The sequence below is a fragment of the Lissotriton helveticus genome, chromosome 10 (assembly GCF_964261635.1).
Source record: "Lissotriton helveticus chromosome 10, aLisHel1.1, whole genome shotgun sequence".
Lineage (NCBI taxonomy): Eukaryota > Metazoa > Chordata > Amphibia > Caudata > Salamandridae > Lissotriton > Lissotriton helveticus.
Genome location: NC_136071.1, coordinates 150,417,455 through 150,436,959, shown reverse-complemented (window position 1 = coordinate 150,436,959; position 19,505 = coordinate 150,417,455). Strand labels below are relative to the sequence as shown.

At 47.7% G+C, this 19,505-nt stretch overlaps 1 protein-coding gene across 3 annotated transcripts in view; it reads left to right on the top strand.

The window, feature by feature from the left end:
- The window catches only part of SNX8 (sorting nexin 8), a 213,016-nt gene that overhangs the window by 166,677 nt on the left and 26,834 nt on the right, over nt 1–19,505 (top strand). For all 3 annotated transcript variants that reach the window (XM_078664973.1, XM_078664975.1, XM_078664974.1), the window contains exons 6-8: nt 5,102–5,262; nt 17,086–17,218; nt 17,677–17,745. In XM_078664973.1, coding sequence (XP_078521099.1) covers nt 5,102–5,262; nt 17,086–17,218; nt 17,677–17,745 — 363 coding nt within the window. The remainder of the gene's footprint in view (nt 1–5,101; nt 5,263–17,085; nt 17,219–17,676; nt 17,746–19,505) is intronic.

Below are 19,505 nucleotides of genomic sequence, written 5' to 3'. Positions count from 1 at the left end.
TGAAGGAACACATGACACAATCTGAGGAGAAACAAAAGGAGTGGTATGAAAATGGTTGCCAAATTCGTTATGTTGGTCATTGGAGGCATGGTTAGAATAAAATCTCCTGTACATGTCAAGAAAAGTAAAAAAGCAAGTTTGGTGAACCAATCCGAGTACTTAAGATCAAGGGAAATGCAGTACAGGTGGATGGAGGGCATTTGTGGAATCTAGAAAAAGTTGTTCAGGTTAGGCCCAGTCCTGACCGCGCGAGTGTGAAAGACAGTGTTATTCGACAGAATGTCTCAGTGAAGTTCCTGTGTTGCCCCAACGATTAGTTCCAAGAAGGATCTTTAGATTCGTTGTTAGTCTGAGTCGATTTTGGACATAGTTTTGGTTTACAATTGTTGTTTTGCGTTTATATTCTTTTTATGGGAAGAAGGGAAGATATGTAGTATAGAAAGCTTGTTTTATGCAGTGCTGTATGAGCTAATGGGTTTCGTCCTTCGAATGTACTTTCTTGTAACTTAGTGAATATAAAATGTTGGAATGTTATGCTTTGAATATTGTCATTGGTTTGTGTTACTGATGGAGGAACATTGACCTCTGAGCTTCTCAACTGTGTAGCCTGTTACATGAAATCTACAAGAAGTATCCTACTGCCTCTGCGTGCTCACTACAAATTCCTTCACATTTAAAGAATGTTTTACCTTTTTAAATGTTACAGTTTGCTTGTTTATTTTGATACACTTTATTATTCTGTTAATATTATTTAATTTCGTAAGTAAGTGGTGTTGCAGACTCCCAGGGGTTCCAGGACCACATGTTAAGAATCCCTGCTGTACAGCATCGTCAAAATGTATTGGCAAACTCAGAAGTTCCCCATGCTGAGGTCTATTGACTTTGAAATGCTTGTTTTAAAAAGTGAACCCATTTAGCACTATTTTTGTTACCTGTGCAATACCGTACAGACTAATTTCATCTTAAAATTTACTTGTATTTCACTTTTGAAAGCAGGTGAAATGTACTTTAATAACTTCGTATTATTTTTAACTCAGCAAATGTAGTGTCAAATTAATTGGCTGTATTTGCCATCAATACTTTTTTAGGCTATTTGCTTCCACACAAGTTGAATACGTGCAAATGGAATCAACCTGCTTTTTTGTTTTCTGTAATCTGAACTTTGGTGACTTCTGACTCCATCTTACAGGACTTCTGAATTTCATTTACGTTTGCTAAATGCATGAAATATTCTCATTCAAAAGAAATAGAGTAATAGCTAGTACAATGTACAAATAGGCACATTCATTGGTGCCAATATGAAAACTTCCAATATGAGTTACGAATGTACCAGATAGATTAATAAACTGACTTATGCCCCAGTTTGACACTCAGATGTAAATTGTGAGACATTAGTTTAAGGTTTCTTTGGGCTCATGTACATACATAGATAAATATATTTGCATAGTTACCTGCTTCATGCATAACATTCTATTTCTTATAGAAATGTATAAATCAAAAATGTATTTGCCAGACGGTAGTAAACCGAAATCTACCCTGTTTTGCTCCAGAAAAGCAGTGAAATCGGAGTCTTAACCTATGGTTGCATACATACATATTATTGTGTTAGAACTACTAAATGTGTAGTTCTGAGGTACTCACACAGTTTGTTTTTACTGTTCACCAAATAAATAAATAAAATAATTGAAATCGTTTTTCTTTCATCAAGGTAGGCCTGGCATCTATCACAATAGAGAGAAAAAAATAGTTTCCTAATTTCCTTTTTAGGTCTTGTCTACAGACAGCTAGCCTTTGCTGTCCAATGTTGAAAGACCTATTGTTTACAGTATTAATACTTGCAGTAGGCTTTGGGCCAGCCCATTGCTTGGGTGGACTCCCAGTCCACCTCCTTTTGTCGGTTCTTGTTCGATTGCTTTTTTCCACATATTCCCATGGAACATAGCTTCTTTGCCATTCACTTGAGTGCCTAGCACTCAACGTGCTTTCTTACTCTCCCCAATTTATTTATTTTTAAAGCCTTTTTAAAAGGGCCTTGCCATGCAATTTGCAATTGGGCCTTTCTCTAAATGTGCTTTCACCCACATATTAATTTATTTCTTTATTTACCACTGCAAGATGGACTTTGCTATCTTTGAATGGTTAATTAAAAAACAAAAAGGTGAAATGTTGCTGACTCCAGACATATGCTTACACATGCATGGTAAAGTATGTGTACAGCATCTTCAATAACTGTTTTTTTATTTTTTGTGATGCTGAGTAGCTTCTGCAAAACTTATTGGAAAAGCTAAAAGATGAGACCTATATGCTTTGCCAGTGCTTGATCACTATCCAGTGATTAGGGATTTAACAGTAGGCCTTAAGCGGTAATGTCTCCAGTAAGAAGGCCTTAGTCATGTGCACCCAATATAGTGAGTGCCAAATTTATCGCCTAAAAGGCTCCTTTCTTTTCATCCACAGCTCCTTTTTGTAATATCTTTCATTGAAAGGTGCTAGATGGGTGTTGCATCGCTACTTAGAAAATACTTAGTGAGTTAGAAAAGCCAAGCAACTGTTCTTTCACTGATGGTTCCGCCAAAGGCCAGGTCCTGCGGCAAACCCTGCTTGATGTCATAGGTTGTGCGCAGCTGGGGTGGCTGCCTGCAGGGGTTTGGTGGAGGCCCAGCAGCCAATCCCTGCTGAGCACAGTGAAGGGTTGTGTACAGCACAGAATGTGTGCGTGTCAGGTAAATACAGTACTTAATAAACAAGCATTGGCATAGCCAATAGGTCTCACCTTTGGGACACTATAAGTGCTTAACCATGCAACAGTTGATGTTGTTACACCAAGGATATTGTGCTGCATAACTAAACACTTATAAGGTCCCAAAGGCTAGACCTATTGGCTATGCCAATGCTTTTTTTTTTTTTTTTTTTTAAAGGACATGCAGTGCTATCAGGCTCTGGCTGCCACTTAGTCCACTGCATCCCACGAAGGCACTGCAGCCATCTTTGAATGGTTTTAAAGCCAATTCAAAAGCGGTCGCCAGTGTATGTGAATCCCTTTCTCAACTGTGAGATTGTTCTCCTGCCCCCCAATTCTATTAAATACAAATTATGTAAAAAGAAGATCCCTTTCTGTGCTGCACGGCTCATCCTACCCACGTTTCAGCGCAGATTTGAAATACTGATGGTTTGGGCTTCCCGGAATTCAACTGGTTGGGTCCTGACTAAGGGGAGCGTAGCTGTGATAATTTAATTGACTGCACAAGAAACACATTGTTTCACTTAGAACAAAACACACACACAAAAGAACAAACGTCAAACATCAATGCTTTTATTCGGATTGGTGAAAAAGCTTCAAATGAGTATCTGAGATAAGTGTGCGTCAGAAGATGTGTTTTCGGCAGAATGGCGTGACCAGGACATCGGATGAGATCTGGAGATGGGTGCCTTGCTGTGTAGTGGCCACAAGAACTCCACTACTCCCCCTAGACTCGGAGTGGTGACAGAGGCAGGGGCCTTTCAGTACCCATGCTCTCTGCGTAGATTTCCCTCACTGCCCCCACTCGTGCCAGTGGAGTCAACTACTGCCCCAATGGTGCTCCGGGTGAAGCATGCCACTCTGCTTTGTACAGACAGAGCGATGACACTCCGCTCTGACGCACCAGAGGAAGGACTCCTACCTTCACCAGGCAGCGCCAGGGACCTCAGTAAAGGGGTCACAGTTTCCAGTTCACAAGCCTCTGGAATGCCACCCTGCCTGGGCCGCACGCCCACGGAAGCACATAGCAGCGAGTGGGCATCAAAACCCAGGATGCTGCCCAGTAGCGGACTAAGTGGTACAAAAGGGGGTGGTGATGGACAGAGCATCCGAACCAATCAAACACTCACACCAATCAATCAATCAGGGGTGTGTTAAAGCGCGACTACTCACCCGTAAGGGTCTCAAGGCGCTGGGGGTGGGGGGGTGCAGGTTCCATTCCATCAAGGAGGGGGTCTGTCGAAGAGCCAGGTTTTGAGGTTTCTTGCGAAGATGGGGAGCGATGTTGTCTGTCTGAGGTGGAGCGGAAGGGTGTTCCATGCTTTGGCAGCGAGGAAGGAGAAGGAGCGGCCTCCCGATCTGGTCTTTCTGGTGCGGGGGACCACGGCGTAGGAGAGCTGGGCTGATCATAGGGTCCTTCGGGGTGCGTGGAATTTGAGTCGGCTGTTCAGGTATGCTGGTCCGGTGCCGTGGAGGGCCTTGTGTGCGTGGGTGAGCATCTTAAAGGTGATTCTTGCCTCGACGGGGAGCCAGTGGAGTGTGCGCAGGTGCTGGGAGATGTGGCAGTGTTTTGGCAGGTTGAGGACCAGTCTTGCGGCGGCGTTCTGGATGTTCTGTAGCTTGCGGATGAGGTTTTTGTTTATTCCGGCGTAGAGTGCGTTGCCGTAGTCGAGTCTGCTGGTGACCAGGGCGTGAGTGACTGTCTTTCGGTGTTTGAGGGGGATCCATTTGAAGGTCTTACGAAGGAGGCGGAGGGTGTGGAAGCAGGAAGAGGAGACAGAGTTGATCTGGCGGTCCAGTCAACAGATCTGGGTTTAATCCATCACCTTTCTTTAGCCCACTCTGCCACCCAAGTTCAGACATGGCCATATGCAAATCAGTCTTACCCTGTGCCTCATGGGAACAGTCCAGCCCGAACTGCCAAGCCATGCCTTCCCTGGACCGGAAACAAGCTTCCGAGGACCGGTTTCTGGCATTTCAGCCGTCTTCAGCCTGACTTGCTTGAATCCGTGCACGCGTTGCCATTGAAAGCAATGCAATGTGTGCCCGTTTTTGGCCTCAAAACCGAATCGATTACAAGATGTCTCCTCCTTTGCAGCACATGTGCGCTGCGCAGTCGAGACCTGAAAATAAACAGTACAATATTAGTAATACTTCATTAAACACAAATCAGAAAAAGCCCTGAATTTTAAAGTAACTGTATGAAAGCGCAATGCATACTGTATGTCATACCTCTCGCCATGCTCACTACACCACTTTACAATGTTTAGATATGAATTGGCTTCACTAATCTGATTTGACTCTCTTTAAAAGCTGACATCTTTATGATTTTAACTATCAAGCTCTTGGTTTCTGTATTAGGACTTTCTCCCAGCTGATATCCAAATACAGTTCGCTGCTAGCAAAGAGCTGATTCGGAACATCTACAACAGCTTTTACAAGTTAAGAGACCGAGCAGAGAGGATGGCGTCTCGAGCTATTGAGAATGCTGCAGACCTTCTCATGTTTGGGAAGGAGTTAAGGCAAGTCACTGTAAAGTCTCATGTTTGGAGTCAAATGTAATAACTGTATTAGTGTGTGTGGTCTTTGCATGTTACTATGACATTAGAGAGCTTTCAATTTCTTTTTGTGCAAATTAATATTTTTGTCAAATGAAATGGGCCCCAATACATTGAAAAAGTCACTGATACCCGGAAGGGTGGGGGCTGGGTTTGGAGCAGTGGGGGCTGTTTTTTGTTACAGGGTGCCGGTTTTGGAGCAGTGCTGGAATAAGCAATAGCAGTGTTTCCCTTCAGCCAACTTGCCCCCCCCCCCCTCTCCAGGTCAGTCCAACTTAATTGCCAGGGCTGGTTTGCGTTGTTAGTCTGGCGTGTTGATGCTGGTATTGTGATGGGGGTATTGGTAGTAATAGGGTGTTGTATTGTTGGTGTTGGCATTAGTGTTGTGTGATGGTATTGTTTTGTTGCTGGTGCATTGGGTGGTTCTGATCAGGTGCACACATTATTGCACACATGCCTGCTAAATTCTTTTTTCGGAATGTGGCCTAGCGTACGGGTAAGACCTGTGACAGAGGTGTTGCCCACGTCAGAGCTGCAAGTCCTTCTGGGTGGCTATCTTAACCTATCCCTCTACAGTGACATTGACAGAACAGTGCACAAACATGGTCAGACTGGGGGCTCTCTCTTGAGGGGTTCATCAGTGGTTGCTTGAGGTGGGACTAAAAGATATATGGTGGGAATTTCACCCACACATGTACATATTCATTTTTCTAACATGCTCATAAAACATATGCCCAGCTAGATTACTTTCTTGAGATGAAGGATATACACACACTGGCTACTGCTTCTGAAATAGAACCCTCTGCCCTCTCAGATCATGCGGCAGTTTCAATTACTATGGCACTTCCCTCAATGGAACGGCCCATGTGGACTTGGCGACTAAGTAAGAAGTTTCTACCCTGCCCAGAGTTGGTGAAACTGATGAACTAGGCCATAGGCACATGCCTATTGAATGAAATCCCAGACATTTCTATTGCTACTTTATGGGAAGCTTTGAAAGCAGTTTTAGGGGGTGAGCTGATAGCCATCTCAGCAGCAGATAATAAGCTTTGTAGGGAAAAGCAAGATCAATTGTCTCACCAAATGAAAGAGCTGGAGCATATTCACCTGCGCACTGGGGCTCCAAGAGTTTGGCGCCAACTGCTGGCAACTCGCTGGCAGCTAGCATGTATACGTTTAGATAGGGATAAATATGTAGTTCTCTGACTCTGCTACTCCTTTTATAACGGAGGGGACAAGCGTGGACGCCTTCAGGCAAGCAAACTGCGAGTTCAAAGACAAGAAACAGGGGTGCAATGTCTGCAAACCGAGATCTGTGATGAAATAATAGATAAATTCATAACTTCCACTTTCAGAGACTTTTACACAGAACTCTACACTGGATAAACTCTTGACCCAAGACATTTTTCGATGTACCTTCATGATGCCACGTCTCTCCCCAGAACAAGCGTGCTTTCTGGATGGCCCGTTAGTCTAGAAGAAGTTATCTCGACTTCCTCTCCTCAGACAACTTTGAAATTCCCGGGACTAGATTGGTTTCCAGCTAACTTTTACAAAACCTTTTGCCATGCACATGGGCATCCGCAGAAATGTTTCCGAGGGGGGGCACATTTTTAACTTCATCACCATCCCCCTTGCACCCTTCTCCCCTCTGCCTTGCACCCTTATCCCCTCTGCCTTGCACCCTTATCCCCTCTGCCTTGCACCCTTTTCCACCTTGCACCATTCTCCCCTGTGCCTTGCACCATTCTCCCCTGTGCCTTGCACCATTCTCCCCTCTGCCTTGCACCATTCTCCCCTCTACCTTGCACCCTTCTCCCCTCTGCCTTGCACCCTTCTCCCCTATGCCTTGCACCCTTCTCCCCTATGCCTTGCACCCTTTTCCCCCTTCGCCTTGCACCCTTATCCGCTTCTACATTACACCCTTCTCCACCTTGCACCCTTCTCTCCCTCTGCCTTGCACCCTTCTCTCCATCTGCCTTGCAACCTTCTCTTCCTCTGCCTTGCACCCTTCTCTCCCACTGCCTTGCACCCTTCTCCCCTCTGCCTTGCACCCTTCTATACCTTCCACCCTTCTCCTCTCTGCCTTGCACCCTTCTCCTCTCTGCCTTGCACCCTTCTCCCCTCTGCCTTGCACCCTTCTCCCCTCTGCCTTGCACCCTTTTCCCCTCTGCCTTGCACCCTTCTCCCCTCTGCCTTGCACCCTTCTCCCCTCTGCCTTGCACCCTTCTCCCCTCTGCCTTGCACCCTTCTCCCCTCTGCCTTGCACCCTTCTCCCCTCTGCCTTGCACCCTTCTCTTCCTTGCACCCTTCTCCTCTCTGCCTTGCACCCGTCTCCCCTCTGCCTTACACCCTTCTCCCCCTCTGCCTTGCACTCTTCTCGGACTCCCCCCTTGCACCCTTCTAGCCCTGGGCCTTGCACCCTTCTCCCCTCTGGCTTGCACCCTTCTCCCCTCTGGCTTGCACCCTTCTCCCCTCTGGCTTGCACCCTTCTCCCCTCTGGCTTGCACCCTTCTCCCCTCTGGCTTGCACCCTTCTCCCCTCTGCCTTGCACCCTTCTCCCCTCTGCCTTGCACCCTTCTCCCCCTCCGCCTTGCACCCTTCGCCCCTCCGCCTTGCACCCTTCTCCCCTCGGCCTTACACCCTTCTCCGCCTTGCACCCTTCTCCCCTATGCCTTGCACCCTTCTCCCCTCTGCCTTGCACCCTTCTCCCCTCTGCCTTGCACCCTTCTACCCTTCTGCCCTCTGCCTTCTACCCTTCTGCCCTCTGCCTTGCACCCTTCTACCCTCTGCCTTGCACCCTTCTGCCCTCTGCCTTGCACCCTTCTGCCCTCTGCCTTGCACCATTCTGTCCTCTGCCTTGCACCCTTCTGCCCTCTGCCTTGCACCTTTCTCCCCCATGCACTAGTTCCGATTCTGACTAGTTTGTTTCATTCATTTGCTGGACCGGGTCCATCCCTCCTTCGAAGTTGATGGCAGCTATAGTGGTTATCCTCAAGCCTGATAAGGATAAACAGCAATGTAGCACATATCACCCAATATTTAAACATAGATTTAAAACTCTTTACTAGCATACTAGCTACCAAATTAGGCCCCCATATGCCACACATCATCGATCCAGACCAAGCAGGGTTAATTTCCCAAAGACAACCCAGCGATAACACCAAACGTATATTACACATTATTGCCAAAGCTAAGCACTCCGCGAGGAAGATTATGTTGCTCACGATCGACGCCAGGAAACCTAAATGCAGATGATGTCCTGGTATCCTTAGATAATCCTTTCATCGCCCTCCCAGCCTTCTTAAATGAATTGAAAGCATTCGATCGCTCCTCTGGATTCCGGGTTAATGTTAATAAGTCTCAGACCCTTGGTCTCTCGCTGCCCCCAGAACTGGTGGCGCAGCTTAAAACGCAATATTCAATACTATAGGCGGATACAGCTATTCCATACCTAGAAATCCAATTAAATTCCTCGATCCAGACAACCTTCACCCTTAACTATTGCATTCTACTCCAGCAGCTTTGAAAGGACGTATCTCGCTGGAAACAACACCATAAATAATGGTGTGGACGAGTGGCTACATTAAGAATGACTGTTTTGCCAAAGATCTTGTAGATCTTCGAGACACTCCCTGTGACACCCCCTGCAGGGATGATTCACACACTGCAGAATGAAATGAATCAGTTCATCTTATTAGGGAACAGACCCCGAATGAGAAAAGACCCGAGCTATCTACCACAAGCTGCAGGAGGCCTAAGCATACCGAACCTTAAACAATATTATCAGGCGGCTGCACTGCGATACCTCGTAGAGTGGAGAGTCGGAGACACTGGCTGTTCCAGGATAGGGCAATAGCGGGTTCACATTTATGTAGAATAACCTTTCTAAAGAAAGCACATCGACACACAAGTCTATACTTGTCCCCTATTACTAGAGGGACTACGGAGGCCTGGGACCAGGTGGAACTGAACGGGGCCTCACAACAATCCCCTCCCCTTTGATACCACTATTTGATACCTCTGATTCTCCCCGGGTATTGAGTCCTGGAACATTTACTATGTCGCGACAGACGAGTTGTCGCTTGGCGGGTTACACATTTACCCAGATACGTTTTGAATACACTCTCCCCAAATCAGAACGAATGAATTTTATGCAATTAAGTCACTGGCTTTTACACCCAGCAAACTGTTCTGGAGAGAAGAGACACCTCACGCCCTATAAGAAATGGTTGATAACCAAAACATAGATAAATGACTTATCTTGGACCTATACCCTATTTTGCGCCAGCCCCACAGGTCTCTACCAAACGCTAGCCAGAGACGCTGGGAAGCTGAACTGGATTGGCTGTTGACCACGAAAGAATGGGGTGAGATTTACTATAGAGCACGACATACAGCACGCAATACGGCTAGCATTGAAACAGCTACCAAAGTCATTTTTTACACCAGTGTGCCTGCATAATGTCAACCCACAGTGCAGCCCAGACTGTTGGCGGGGGTGTGGCTCAAGGGGAACATACTACTGTCTTATTACTTACCGGTAATCTTAATTACCCCGATTAGGTTCCTCCCAGTCCTTACTACGTGAGGCAGTCCTGCCTCCACCCAGCCAATCAAAACGCCAGAAATCAAAAGGTCGAAGGTTACATAAGCCCCTCCCACCCACCGCCATGCCTGTTATCAACAAGACTCAGACACAAACACAGCGGGAGGGAGGGAGGGAAGAGGACTGGGACGGGGAAGACCCTAATCGAGGTAATGAAGATTACGGTAAGTAATAAGACATTACCCCCTCATGGGTCCTCCCCGTCCCAGTCCTAACTACGTGAGGAATTCGCAAGCAGAGAACCAAGAAGAAAAAAATTAATTGCAGGACACCAGGGATCCATGCAAAAGTACAACACTTTAAACAATAAAGCTTCAACGAACAGCAGCGTACAAGACGCCAACAGAAATCGTCAGAAGAGGCAAGAAAAGATCAAGCTGAGAATGTCGCACAAAAGTGTGACGGGACCGCCAAACGGCTGCCCCACAAATCTCCTGGACAGAGACCCCGCCGCCTCAGCACAGGAAGCAGACACAGAACCCACAGGAGACAAACAGGGCAGGAGAAACCCGAGACTACAGTGAACAATGGAGGCTAAACAGAAGAGCCCTGCGAACACCCAAAGAAGGGGAACAGGAGAAACCCCCTCAGCAGGAAAAACAGGAAGCAACACCTCCAGCCGCAAAAGGAAACTAGAAGAAACAGGCAGAAAAGCCAGATTAAGCCGCAAAACAACTCAAACCAGCAGAAACTGCAAAGAAGGAAACAAAACGAGCAAGGCACCCAACTCAAACAACCGACAAGCGGAAGTGAAGGCCAGCAAAAAAAAAAACACCGCAGCAGATAACCAGTCTGCCACGAACAAGGACAGGAAAGGGGCAACCGCAGACCATGCAAAACAGCAGGCAAGGCCCAAAGAAGAATCAAGCACAGGAGAGCACAAAGCTCTGAAGAAGCCGACCCACCAAAGGGCAACTACCACCGAGGAAGCCCCTAGGCCCCGACAAGCACAAACCGCCATCAATGAGCAGACAAAGTGGAAGGGGAAAAAACCCAACAACAAACCCAAGCTGGAGAATCCAGTACAGTAACAGGAACCCCAGCACAGATGAAGACCAAGAGAAGAGCAGCAGGAAACAAAAGAGCCCCAAAGTGCACCACAGCTCCAAAGAGTGGAAGGCCAATGCGACCAACAAATGCCACAGGCCACCACAGAAGAACAGCCCAAAGACGCCAAAGACAGCCGCTCAAGAGTCAGGCAGTCATAAGCAAGCCTCAAAGATAGGGCAAAGACAGCTGCGGACCCAGAAGCAGAGCTGGAGGCAAGGGAGGCTGGACAAATCCGACTCCCACCAGCAGCAGCAGGAGCAGAGACCAAAAACAGCGAGGCCAACCCAACAACACCGACACCCCCCAAACTCCGCAGAACCCCCAGGAGGAGAAACGGGAGGGAAGGCATACAGAAAACCCGAAGGCCAAGGAAACGAGAGAGCAAGCCCCGAGGACAGACCACCCCGGAACAAAAACCGGGGGAGAAGAGCAACGGGAGGGGAAGCAAACAAGACCCAACCAAGAGTCCCAAACAAAAGACAAAAGGACCAGGAACAGAGGAACAGACAGAGGGAATGCTTCACGAATCAGCAAGACATCCCAGCGCAGGGCCATTCCAAGCACCAGCGCACAGTCCCCAAGCACCTGCGCATTGTCCCAATATAAGGACATGTCCCACCGGAACGAGCAGCAGACAGCACCAAACAGAGGACGGGAGGAAGCGGCCCAAGCCACCAAAAGAACGCACAAGCAGAGTACAATTCCTTTAAAGAAACCAACTGCCGTAACAGGGATGTTTCTCAAGACCCCCTGAAAGCCAACAGAGAAGTCGCCGCCCAGACACAAAAACAGGGAAGCCAGCAGGAATAGAGACACAGACTGGGACCCCCAAAGAAGGCCCAAACAACAACGAGCCCCCGGAACGTCAGCCCGAACAACGGACAAGCCGGCCACCAAGGACCCCAACGGGACCCCCAACACAAGGACAGGCATCCGAGCACAAAAAGAGGAGAGAGGGAAGCAGAAACGCACCCCCCCACACCAGGTAGAGAGAACAAAGCCACCAGACCAGGGGAAAGAGGAACGAGAGCCCCGAAACCAGCATGAAAAAGGACCCAGCGAGTCAACAGAAGAAACACCAAGGACACGAGGTGCATGAGAGCCCAAGGAACCACAGCCGAGGAGGCATCCATCATCCGCCGGACACACAACCAACCCCGAGCTGGGGCAGGAGGGAGACCCAGTAGGACCCGCAGAAGATCCAACAGGGCAGAGAACAGATCAGGATATATGGAACGCCTCACAAAATGCGTGTCATCCTAGCGCAAGGGCCATACCAACCCCTCCAGTAACGCTCAACATAAATGCATACGAGCCGCCTAAGCGAGCACTGAGATACAGCTCCCAGCAAAGCATCAAACCGGTCCCGAGGAACTGAAGCCCCCGAACAGGAACCAGACTAGGAACGGCCAGACCCAACATGACCCCAGAAACCAGAACCAGGCCAGCAAACCCCCACAGCAGGAGCCAGCGCCGTTGAAAAAATCAGAGGAGCAGGAGAGAGGCCGAAAGGAAACACCTGAAAACAGGAAACGGAACTCAACCACCGCAAACCTCTGAGCAGCCGGATGGATGGGAACGAGAAAAACAGGCGACTCCCATACCTAGGGAAGCCAAAATCACCCACCAAGAAGAGGGGAAAACCGGGCTGCAAGGGGCACAACCGAAAGGGATACACCCGCACCAACCCGACCAAAGCCCCGGGAGGCAGAACCGACCAGAAAGACCAACGGGAGCCAGGACCAGGAACAGAGAGAAAGAGGACCCCCGGGCCCACTCCGTCACCGAAACCAGCACCACAGAGCGTAGCGCCCAAAAATAGGCCGACGCCAAAGAAGACGGCAGAACGCATCACAGTGCCAACGGACAACGAAGCAACCGTGAAAACAGCCTAAAAGGGGGACGGCCCTGGAATGGAAATCGGCAACCAAGAACGATGACCAACAGGACTCACCATTCGGAAAGCAGACCGGACCAACGAGCCAGGAACAACGGAGCCGAGCCCCCAAATCGCAACAATGTCAACAAAGGAGACAGGTGACCCACAAGCAGGTCAACACCAGGAGCGGAACACATAACCTGAAGAGGAAGAGATGCAACCATCAGGCCACGGAGACTCCTCCTGGGCACAACATATCTGACTGACACCCAGGGATAGCAGCAGGCGCCGCAGAGGCAGGGAACCAAACGGAGTGCAAAAAATGCAGGCAGCGGACCAAGGAGCCAGGGGAATGGCAAAGCACCAAAACGCAGGCCAGAGAGAAATCTCACAAGCCCCCGCCGCCCCGGTAGCCAAGGACAAGGCCCAACCATCTGGGACTGGAAGGAGCCTGCGAAGCACAGACCGAAAAAGAGCAAGCACACACCCAAAAAGGAGAAGCAGCATACGAACTCTTGAGAGCGGAATCCACCAACCGCCCAACCTGGACCTCCAGGGAAGACGCCTCCGAAGACAGAGGGAGAAGGTGCAAAAGGAAGAAAATGGAGGATACCAGGTGACAAAGACCGCCAGGCGAAATCGTGTCTCCAGAAAGAGAGGAACACCCAGCATGGCAATGCCAGGCCACACCGCAGCCAGTACAGCCAACAGGACAGCACGAAATGGCCGGTAAAAAACGGGAATAAACCCCGCAGGAGCAAATGAATCAGGGAGAAAGACCCAGCATCAAAACGCCAGAAATCTCATGGACCATCCCCGAATGTATACTCCAACAGGGGAAAACGTCCACGACCCCACCAACAGTAGATGATGGCATAGCCGCTGCACCAGCAGCGCAGACAGCGCAAAACAGTCCAAGAAAAACTGCAAAAGATGCTACGTGGACAAAGAGAATGCAAATTTCCAAAGCACAGCATGAAAATGAACATCCCATGTCACATTGACAGCATCGGCAGGACTTGAACCCGTGGCTTATTATAGTCTGTGACACCAGAGGCAAATGACATACCATTGAGCAACAGTTCCGTGGATGCACCAGAGAGGAAGTCCCCTCAAACATGGCGAGCAAAGGAGTAAACACCACAGGAAAACTCCCAACACACCAAAAAGGAAGTGCCCAGCAACCTCCAGGAAACACTGCCCCCAAACAACAATCTCGCATGCGAGACCGAAGAAGAAACAAAAAAGGCAGCCCTACAGTCTCCACCCACAGCCACATAAGAAGAACATGGCAGCCGGGGCCGGACGCTGCACTAAAGCACCAGTGCCGGAACGACCTGGGGCCAGAACACCAGGAGGGCTCCCCGCCCCAGCCCAGCACATGAACGGGGAGCATCCTGACCCCAGAACAGGAGCGAGGCCGACCGGAGAGGCCGCGCCAGGAGAATGTGAAAAGACCGCATCAGAAGCATTACAAAAATGGAAAAGAAACACTCACAGCACCGCCAAACCATCCAGAAGCAAACAGGGACAGAGGCAGGAACCGGGAGCACCAGCGTTCCGACAGCTGTCGGAGCAGAAAAAAAACAGGCATGGCGGAGGGTGGGAGGGGCTTATGTAACCTTCGACCTTTTGATTTCTGGCGTTTTGATTGACTGGGTGGAGGCAGGACTGCCTCACGTAGTAAGGACTGGGACGGGGAGGACCCATGAGGGGGTAATGTCAGTGGCATAGCAAGGCACTTAGCCGCCTGTGGCGGCCTCTGCCTTGCTCGCCCTGCAGCTGTTCTTAAGAGCGCCGGGGGAGGTGCTGGCGATAATTCCTGCGTTTTCTCCCCCTCCCCCGGTATGCCACTAATTACTGTATTTATTATGGGATTGCCCCCAAATATTGGCCTATTTGACTCCAGTACTTGAGGATATTGACCTACACCTTGACACGCAACTCCCAGATTTCTCACTTACACAATTCTTGGCCTGTCTAATCCTCTCTCTTTTCCACTAAAATCTAGACGAGGGAGGCAGATAGGATTAGCCTCGGAACTTCTATCCTCAATATCCTTACACACTGGGGGACAAACCATATACCTACACGCACGTTAGGATGGCTTAATCGCATATGGTACATACTGGGTATGGAAGAGATTACACTCTCCCTCACCAGTCAGGGTGCTTCATTTGGAAAGCTCTTGCACCCATACCTGACTTTTCTCTCAAAGGAATTCTGAAAACGTAGGTGCCCCGAATATTTACACATACTCCACCTGACTGAATTTATGTCCCCAGCCCTGACGAGTAATATTACTTAACCAGAAAAGCAATTATGAGACCATGTTAGGGTCAAACTCTCATTCATGGGTAAAGCATTAAAAAAATAAAGTGCTGTAGTTTTTTTAAAAAAGTCTTCATTCTGTATATATCGTATATGAGAAAGAATTATTTGACAAGCAGTTTGATGTTTGAGTGTACTTTTTAGATGTAAAAAAGTCAGACATGAACTGCATGACAAGCACTCCATAGGTACCGGAATGATACTCCAAACGCCAGTAGCATGACAGTGAGCAAGGTGGACTGATCTAGGACATGATTGACAAAGTCTTAAGCCAGTGGCTGAAAGAGGATGTTCCAAACAAGCCAGTAGGTGAAGGTGGGTTGACCCAAACTCAGTCCATTGTCTAGTGGAGAAGCGTGGCTCAGTGGTTAGAGGCAGCAGACCCGGATGCTGAGATTGGCCGTGGACCAGGGTTCGATTCCTCGCCTCGGCGGGTCTCGGGCTCAAAAATTCCACGGACTCGACAATTCTCGCTCCGGTGCCTACTCGACTCACGGGGTCACACTCTGCGACTCTGGGCAATAGCTTGCTTAATCTCCACTACGGCCCCTCGTGGCGGAATGCCTGGCTTTCACCTTGTGGATACCCTGCTGGGGTATCTCACAGGGGAATACCAGGACGGGTTCCCTAAGCAAGCGCCTTGATACCTTCGGGTGATACGTGCGCTATATAAGTCGCAATACAATAGTGTGAACAATAGGTTTTGCAGACAGCTGCGCTGCCAAACCAGTGCTAAAGAAAGTGAACATTTCTCCTTCAGTCATGGTTCCATTCTTTGAATGAATTTTAAAATGTAAAGGAAGTATTTAAAATGTGTTTCTGGGTCCCCCACATCACACTACTATTTATGAATGCAGAGAGCAGATCTGTAAAGGAGAACTAGATTATAGACCGGTAAGTTTTCCTTGTGCTTAATTGTCATGTTATTTGCAGCACTTATTTTTATACTCTACAGGCCCCTTCATGTTACCAGGACTGATCCTAGTCCCTGTCTCAGGTTCCTCTGTTGGTTGCCTGTAGCTGAATGTGAATATTTATTCGGGACTCAGAGTGAGACATGCATGGGGCACATAAGTGGTTTCTTGAGCAGTCCTGCAGACGACATGCGCTTGTGTGATGACCTCATCATGTTTCAGCTGTACATTCTTACTTGCCATTTTGTGATAGCACTTCCTTGTGGTCGATAAGAGAAGGAAACCTTTGGTCTTTGGGAACGATTAGCTACATATGTAACTTAACGATTTAGGTTATTTTATTGAACATGTCTTCAAATGTGCTGTATGCAAATTGTAGAAGACTGGAAAGCAATGAAGAGCATCTTGTAAATGGTGCATAATGTAGATTGCGTCAGTGGTAACTCCTCCGCTAAGGAGGAGGAGCCTCGCCCCACTGCTTTTTCAGCAGTGAAATAAAGGAAAAATGAAATGATAACTCGAGGTTAATAACATTTTATTCTTTCCTGCTGCCGCAGCTTTGCGGGTTGGGCAAGGCTGCTCTGGTGGCACACTGTAAGTGCCCATGACTGTTTGGCCAGCTGTCTGGGGCTGGCAAAACAGTCATGCGCACTTTGTATGTTCTCCACCCAGGCTGTACAGCCTAGGTGGAGAACATATCCAGGCTCCCATTCCCTGGCTGAGCGCCGAACCACGGTGCTCAGACCAGTCACAATGCGACATTGCAGCGTTGTGATTGGCTCAGGGAAGCCTTGGAGCTTCCTGTTCCATTAAGGCCGGGAGAGACGATGGCAGGACGACAGAGGAGAGACAGGGCGAGGAAGTACATTTGTCTTTCTGCTTTTTTACACCCCCTTGCTCCCCCACCCCCGATCCGTGCCAACTACCTCTGGATTGCGTGCTGAGGCCTGTTGTCTTACTGACTATTTCTGTTAAAGTTAAGAAATCCCTTTTCTTTTTTACAGTGCTCTAGGCTCTGATACCACACCACTTCCCTCGTGGGCAGCCCTGAGTAGCAGTACATGGGTAACACTGAAGCAAGCCTTGAAGGGTTTGTCTGTGGAGTTTGCTCTGCTTGCAGATAAAGCTGCCCAGCAGGTGAGCTTCTCTGGTGTAACAAATCCTCTGCTTATGTTGGTGCTGGGAAGGGTTTAGTAATTTGCTGAAATCCAGGGTTGGTGCAAATACTTGTTCCATTGAATCTTTATGTGGGTTTAATTCCCTTTCTATCCCACAACGTAAAAAAGAAAATTAACTCTCTTTGTGGTAATAGAGCTCCCCTTTAGGCTTTACCTGTAGGCTGTTGTCTTTTTATCCGATATCCTCTATATATTTTATTTTCCTAGTCTTGCATTTCATTTTCTTAGTTTCATTTTCTTTCATATTATTTTAACAATTCTAAAATCAGATTTCTAACGTAGCAAAATGTACTTGGATTGCTTTAACATCTACATTGGAAGGGGAGGTTTATTAAGCTATCTGGAAAGTGGTGTAGGATATGATTTGGATGCACAGAGGTTCTGCATTATGTACTTGACCTGACACTTATTTCCTAGGGTAAACAGGAAGAGAATGACGTGGTGGACAAATTAAATCTTTTCCTGGACCTTCTGCAGTCATATAAAGTGAGTTGTATTCCACAAAAAAGCAAACGACGGCTCATAGCACTGTTGTGTCAGTGGTAGTAAATGTAATATTGCCTTATCAATGTAGCCTTTGTTCAAATTACACCCGTTCACTCTAAGTATGTTTGCTTTCCTAAAGTGAAATGATTTCTTAAACTTTCTAAATGCTACATATGTCTGAATGGGTGCCTATTCCCGTTACACTCTTCAAACAGAAAGAAAAAAATCATTCTAAATAAAGCAAAACAAACAATGTCTCTATAAAGGTAACATTTTTTTCCACTTCAAGCAGGCTTGGACTTTCACAATCCCAGCATGAAGTGTAGTGACAGTAAGCTTATCAGTTTTTTTTTATTTTTACATCTCTTTAAACAGGAACTCTATATCAGATTGCAAACCAGAACACCAAACTCTGTGCTTTCATCTGTTTTCTCACATACATTTTTGTGGGCCATTTTTTACGTTTTACGAAGCATATTTTATCCTTTACATGATGTTATGATAGTTGGGTGCTGGAGTTGAACTTGTTTTTACCTAATTTTATCTGCTAGCGGAGACCAGAGTTTTCTGTCTGGGTTGCTATCAGAGTGAGACTTGATTGTGAATATATAGATTACTACACTTCTTTCTTGCTTTGGCATGTTTTGTAATCCAACATGGTGTTTTTTCACCAAGGGCATGAGCAAGCTGAAGGAACATTTGTTATAACCATTCCTGGGCCAGAGCTGCAATTGCCCTTCATAGTGGCTGATTTTTCCACTGTTAGGCATACGGGAGTCATGGAAAAGCTATACTCCTACCTTCTGATCCACCATTTGGTAGCACAAACAGTTATCGGAGAGGCTTTCCCATCATTTTGAGAGCCCCTTCATGTGAAAGCAGTGCCTGAACAGATTGAATTGTATGGCATTTTCAGAAGTCCCCAAAAGTAGATTCAAGAAGTCAGCTGGAGGCTCTCTAATTCAAGAGCATTTCCTGTAAGTCCAAGGGTTTGCCTTCTCTTTAGAGCTTTGAACAGGCCAAATCAATGGCTGCATCAAAGGACGAGAAAGTGCCAGACATTTGCCATATACACAGAATATTGAAGGATTCATGGTGTAAAATCAGGCTTCAGGATATCAGAAAGTGATGAACAACAGAGGGTGTATGACCTGTACACAATTCTACCACACAATATAATAAAAGGGACGTGCCAAAGGTGAAGTAAATAGTTCAAATGCAAAGAAGAACACAAGATAGGGAGGGGGGCTAGCTCCATTTACACTGCTAGTGTTCCCTGTCTCTAGAAAGGCTGTCAGGAGGATAAACAAACAAATTAATATATCACCAGGAGACACTGTGGGCACAGTACTCTGGCCAGGGAGCTCCCAATTGAGTCTGGAGGGGACCCCCTCCACGTACCCTGCAGGGGGGGCCCTCCTGTTTCGTTGCGCTAGTGCAAAGACCTAGTAATAAGCTGCACAACTGAGCAACCTGGATTCTGGCCCCTTGTAGCCACTTCACAAGAACTTTTTCAACTGTACCAAAATGCGTCTTGCTGTCTCAAGGCTGATATTTTCCATGGGAGTTGTCTCATGATGCAAACACACACAGTTCAGGCAAGACCTTTCTTCAGAACATGGACTACCTGCAAGTCTGGCAGCAGTGACCCTTAGGTTTAATAGCTTCATAGGAGAGTTGAAGAGCCTCCCAGTGTCCTTCCTCGTCTGAGTCTTTGAGCTATGGGCCAAGATAGGCATTAAAAGGGGCAGGTCTCATTT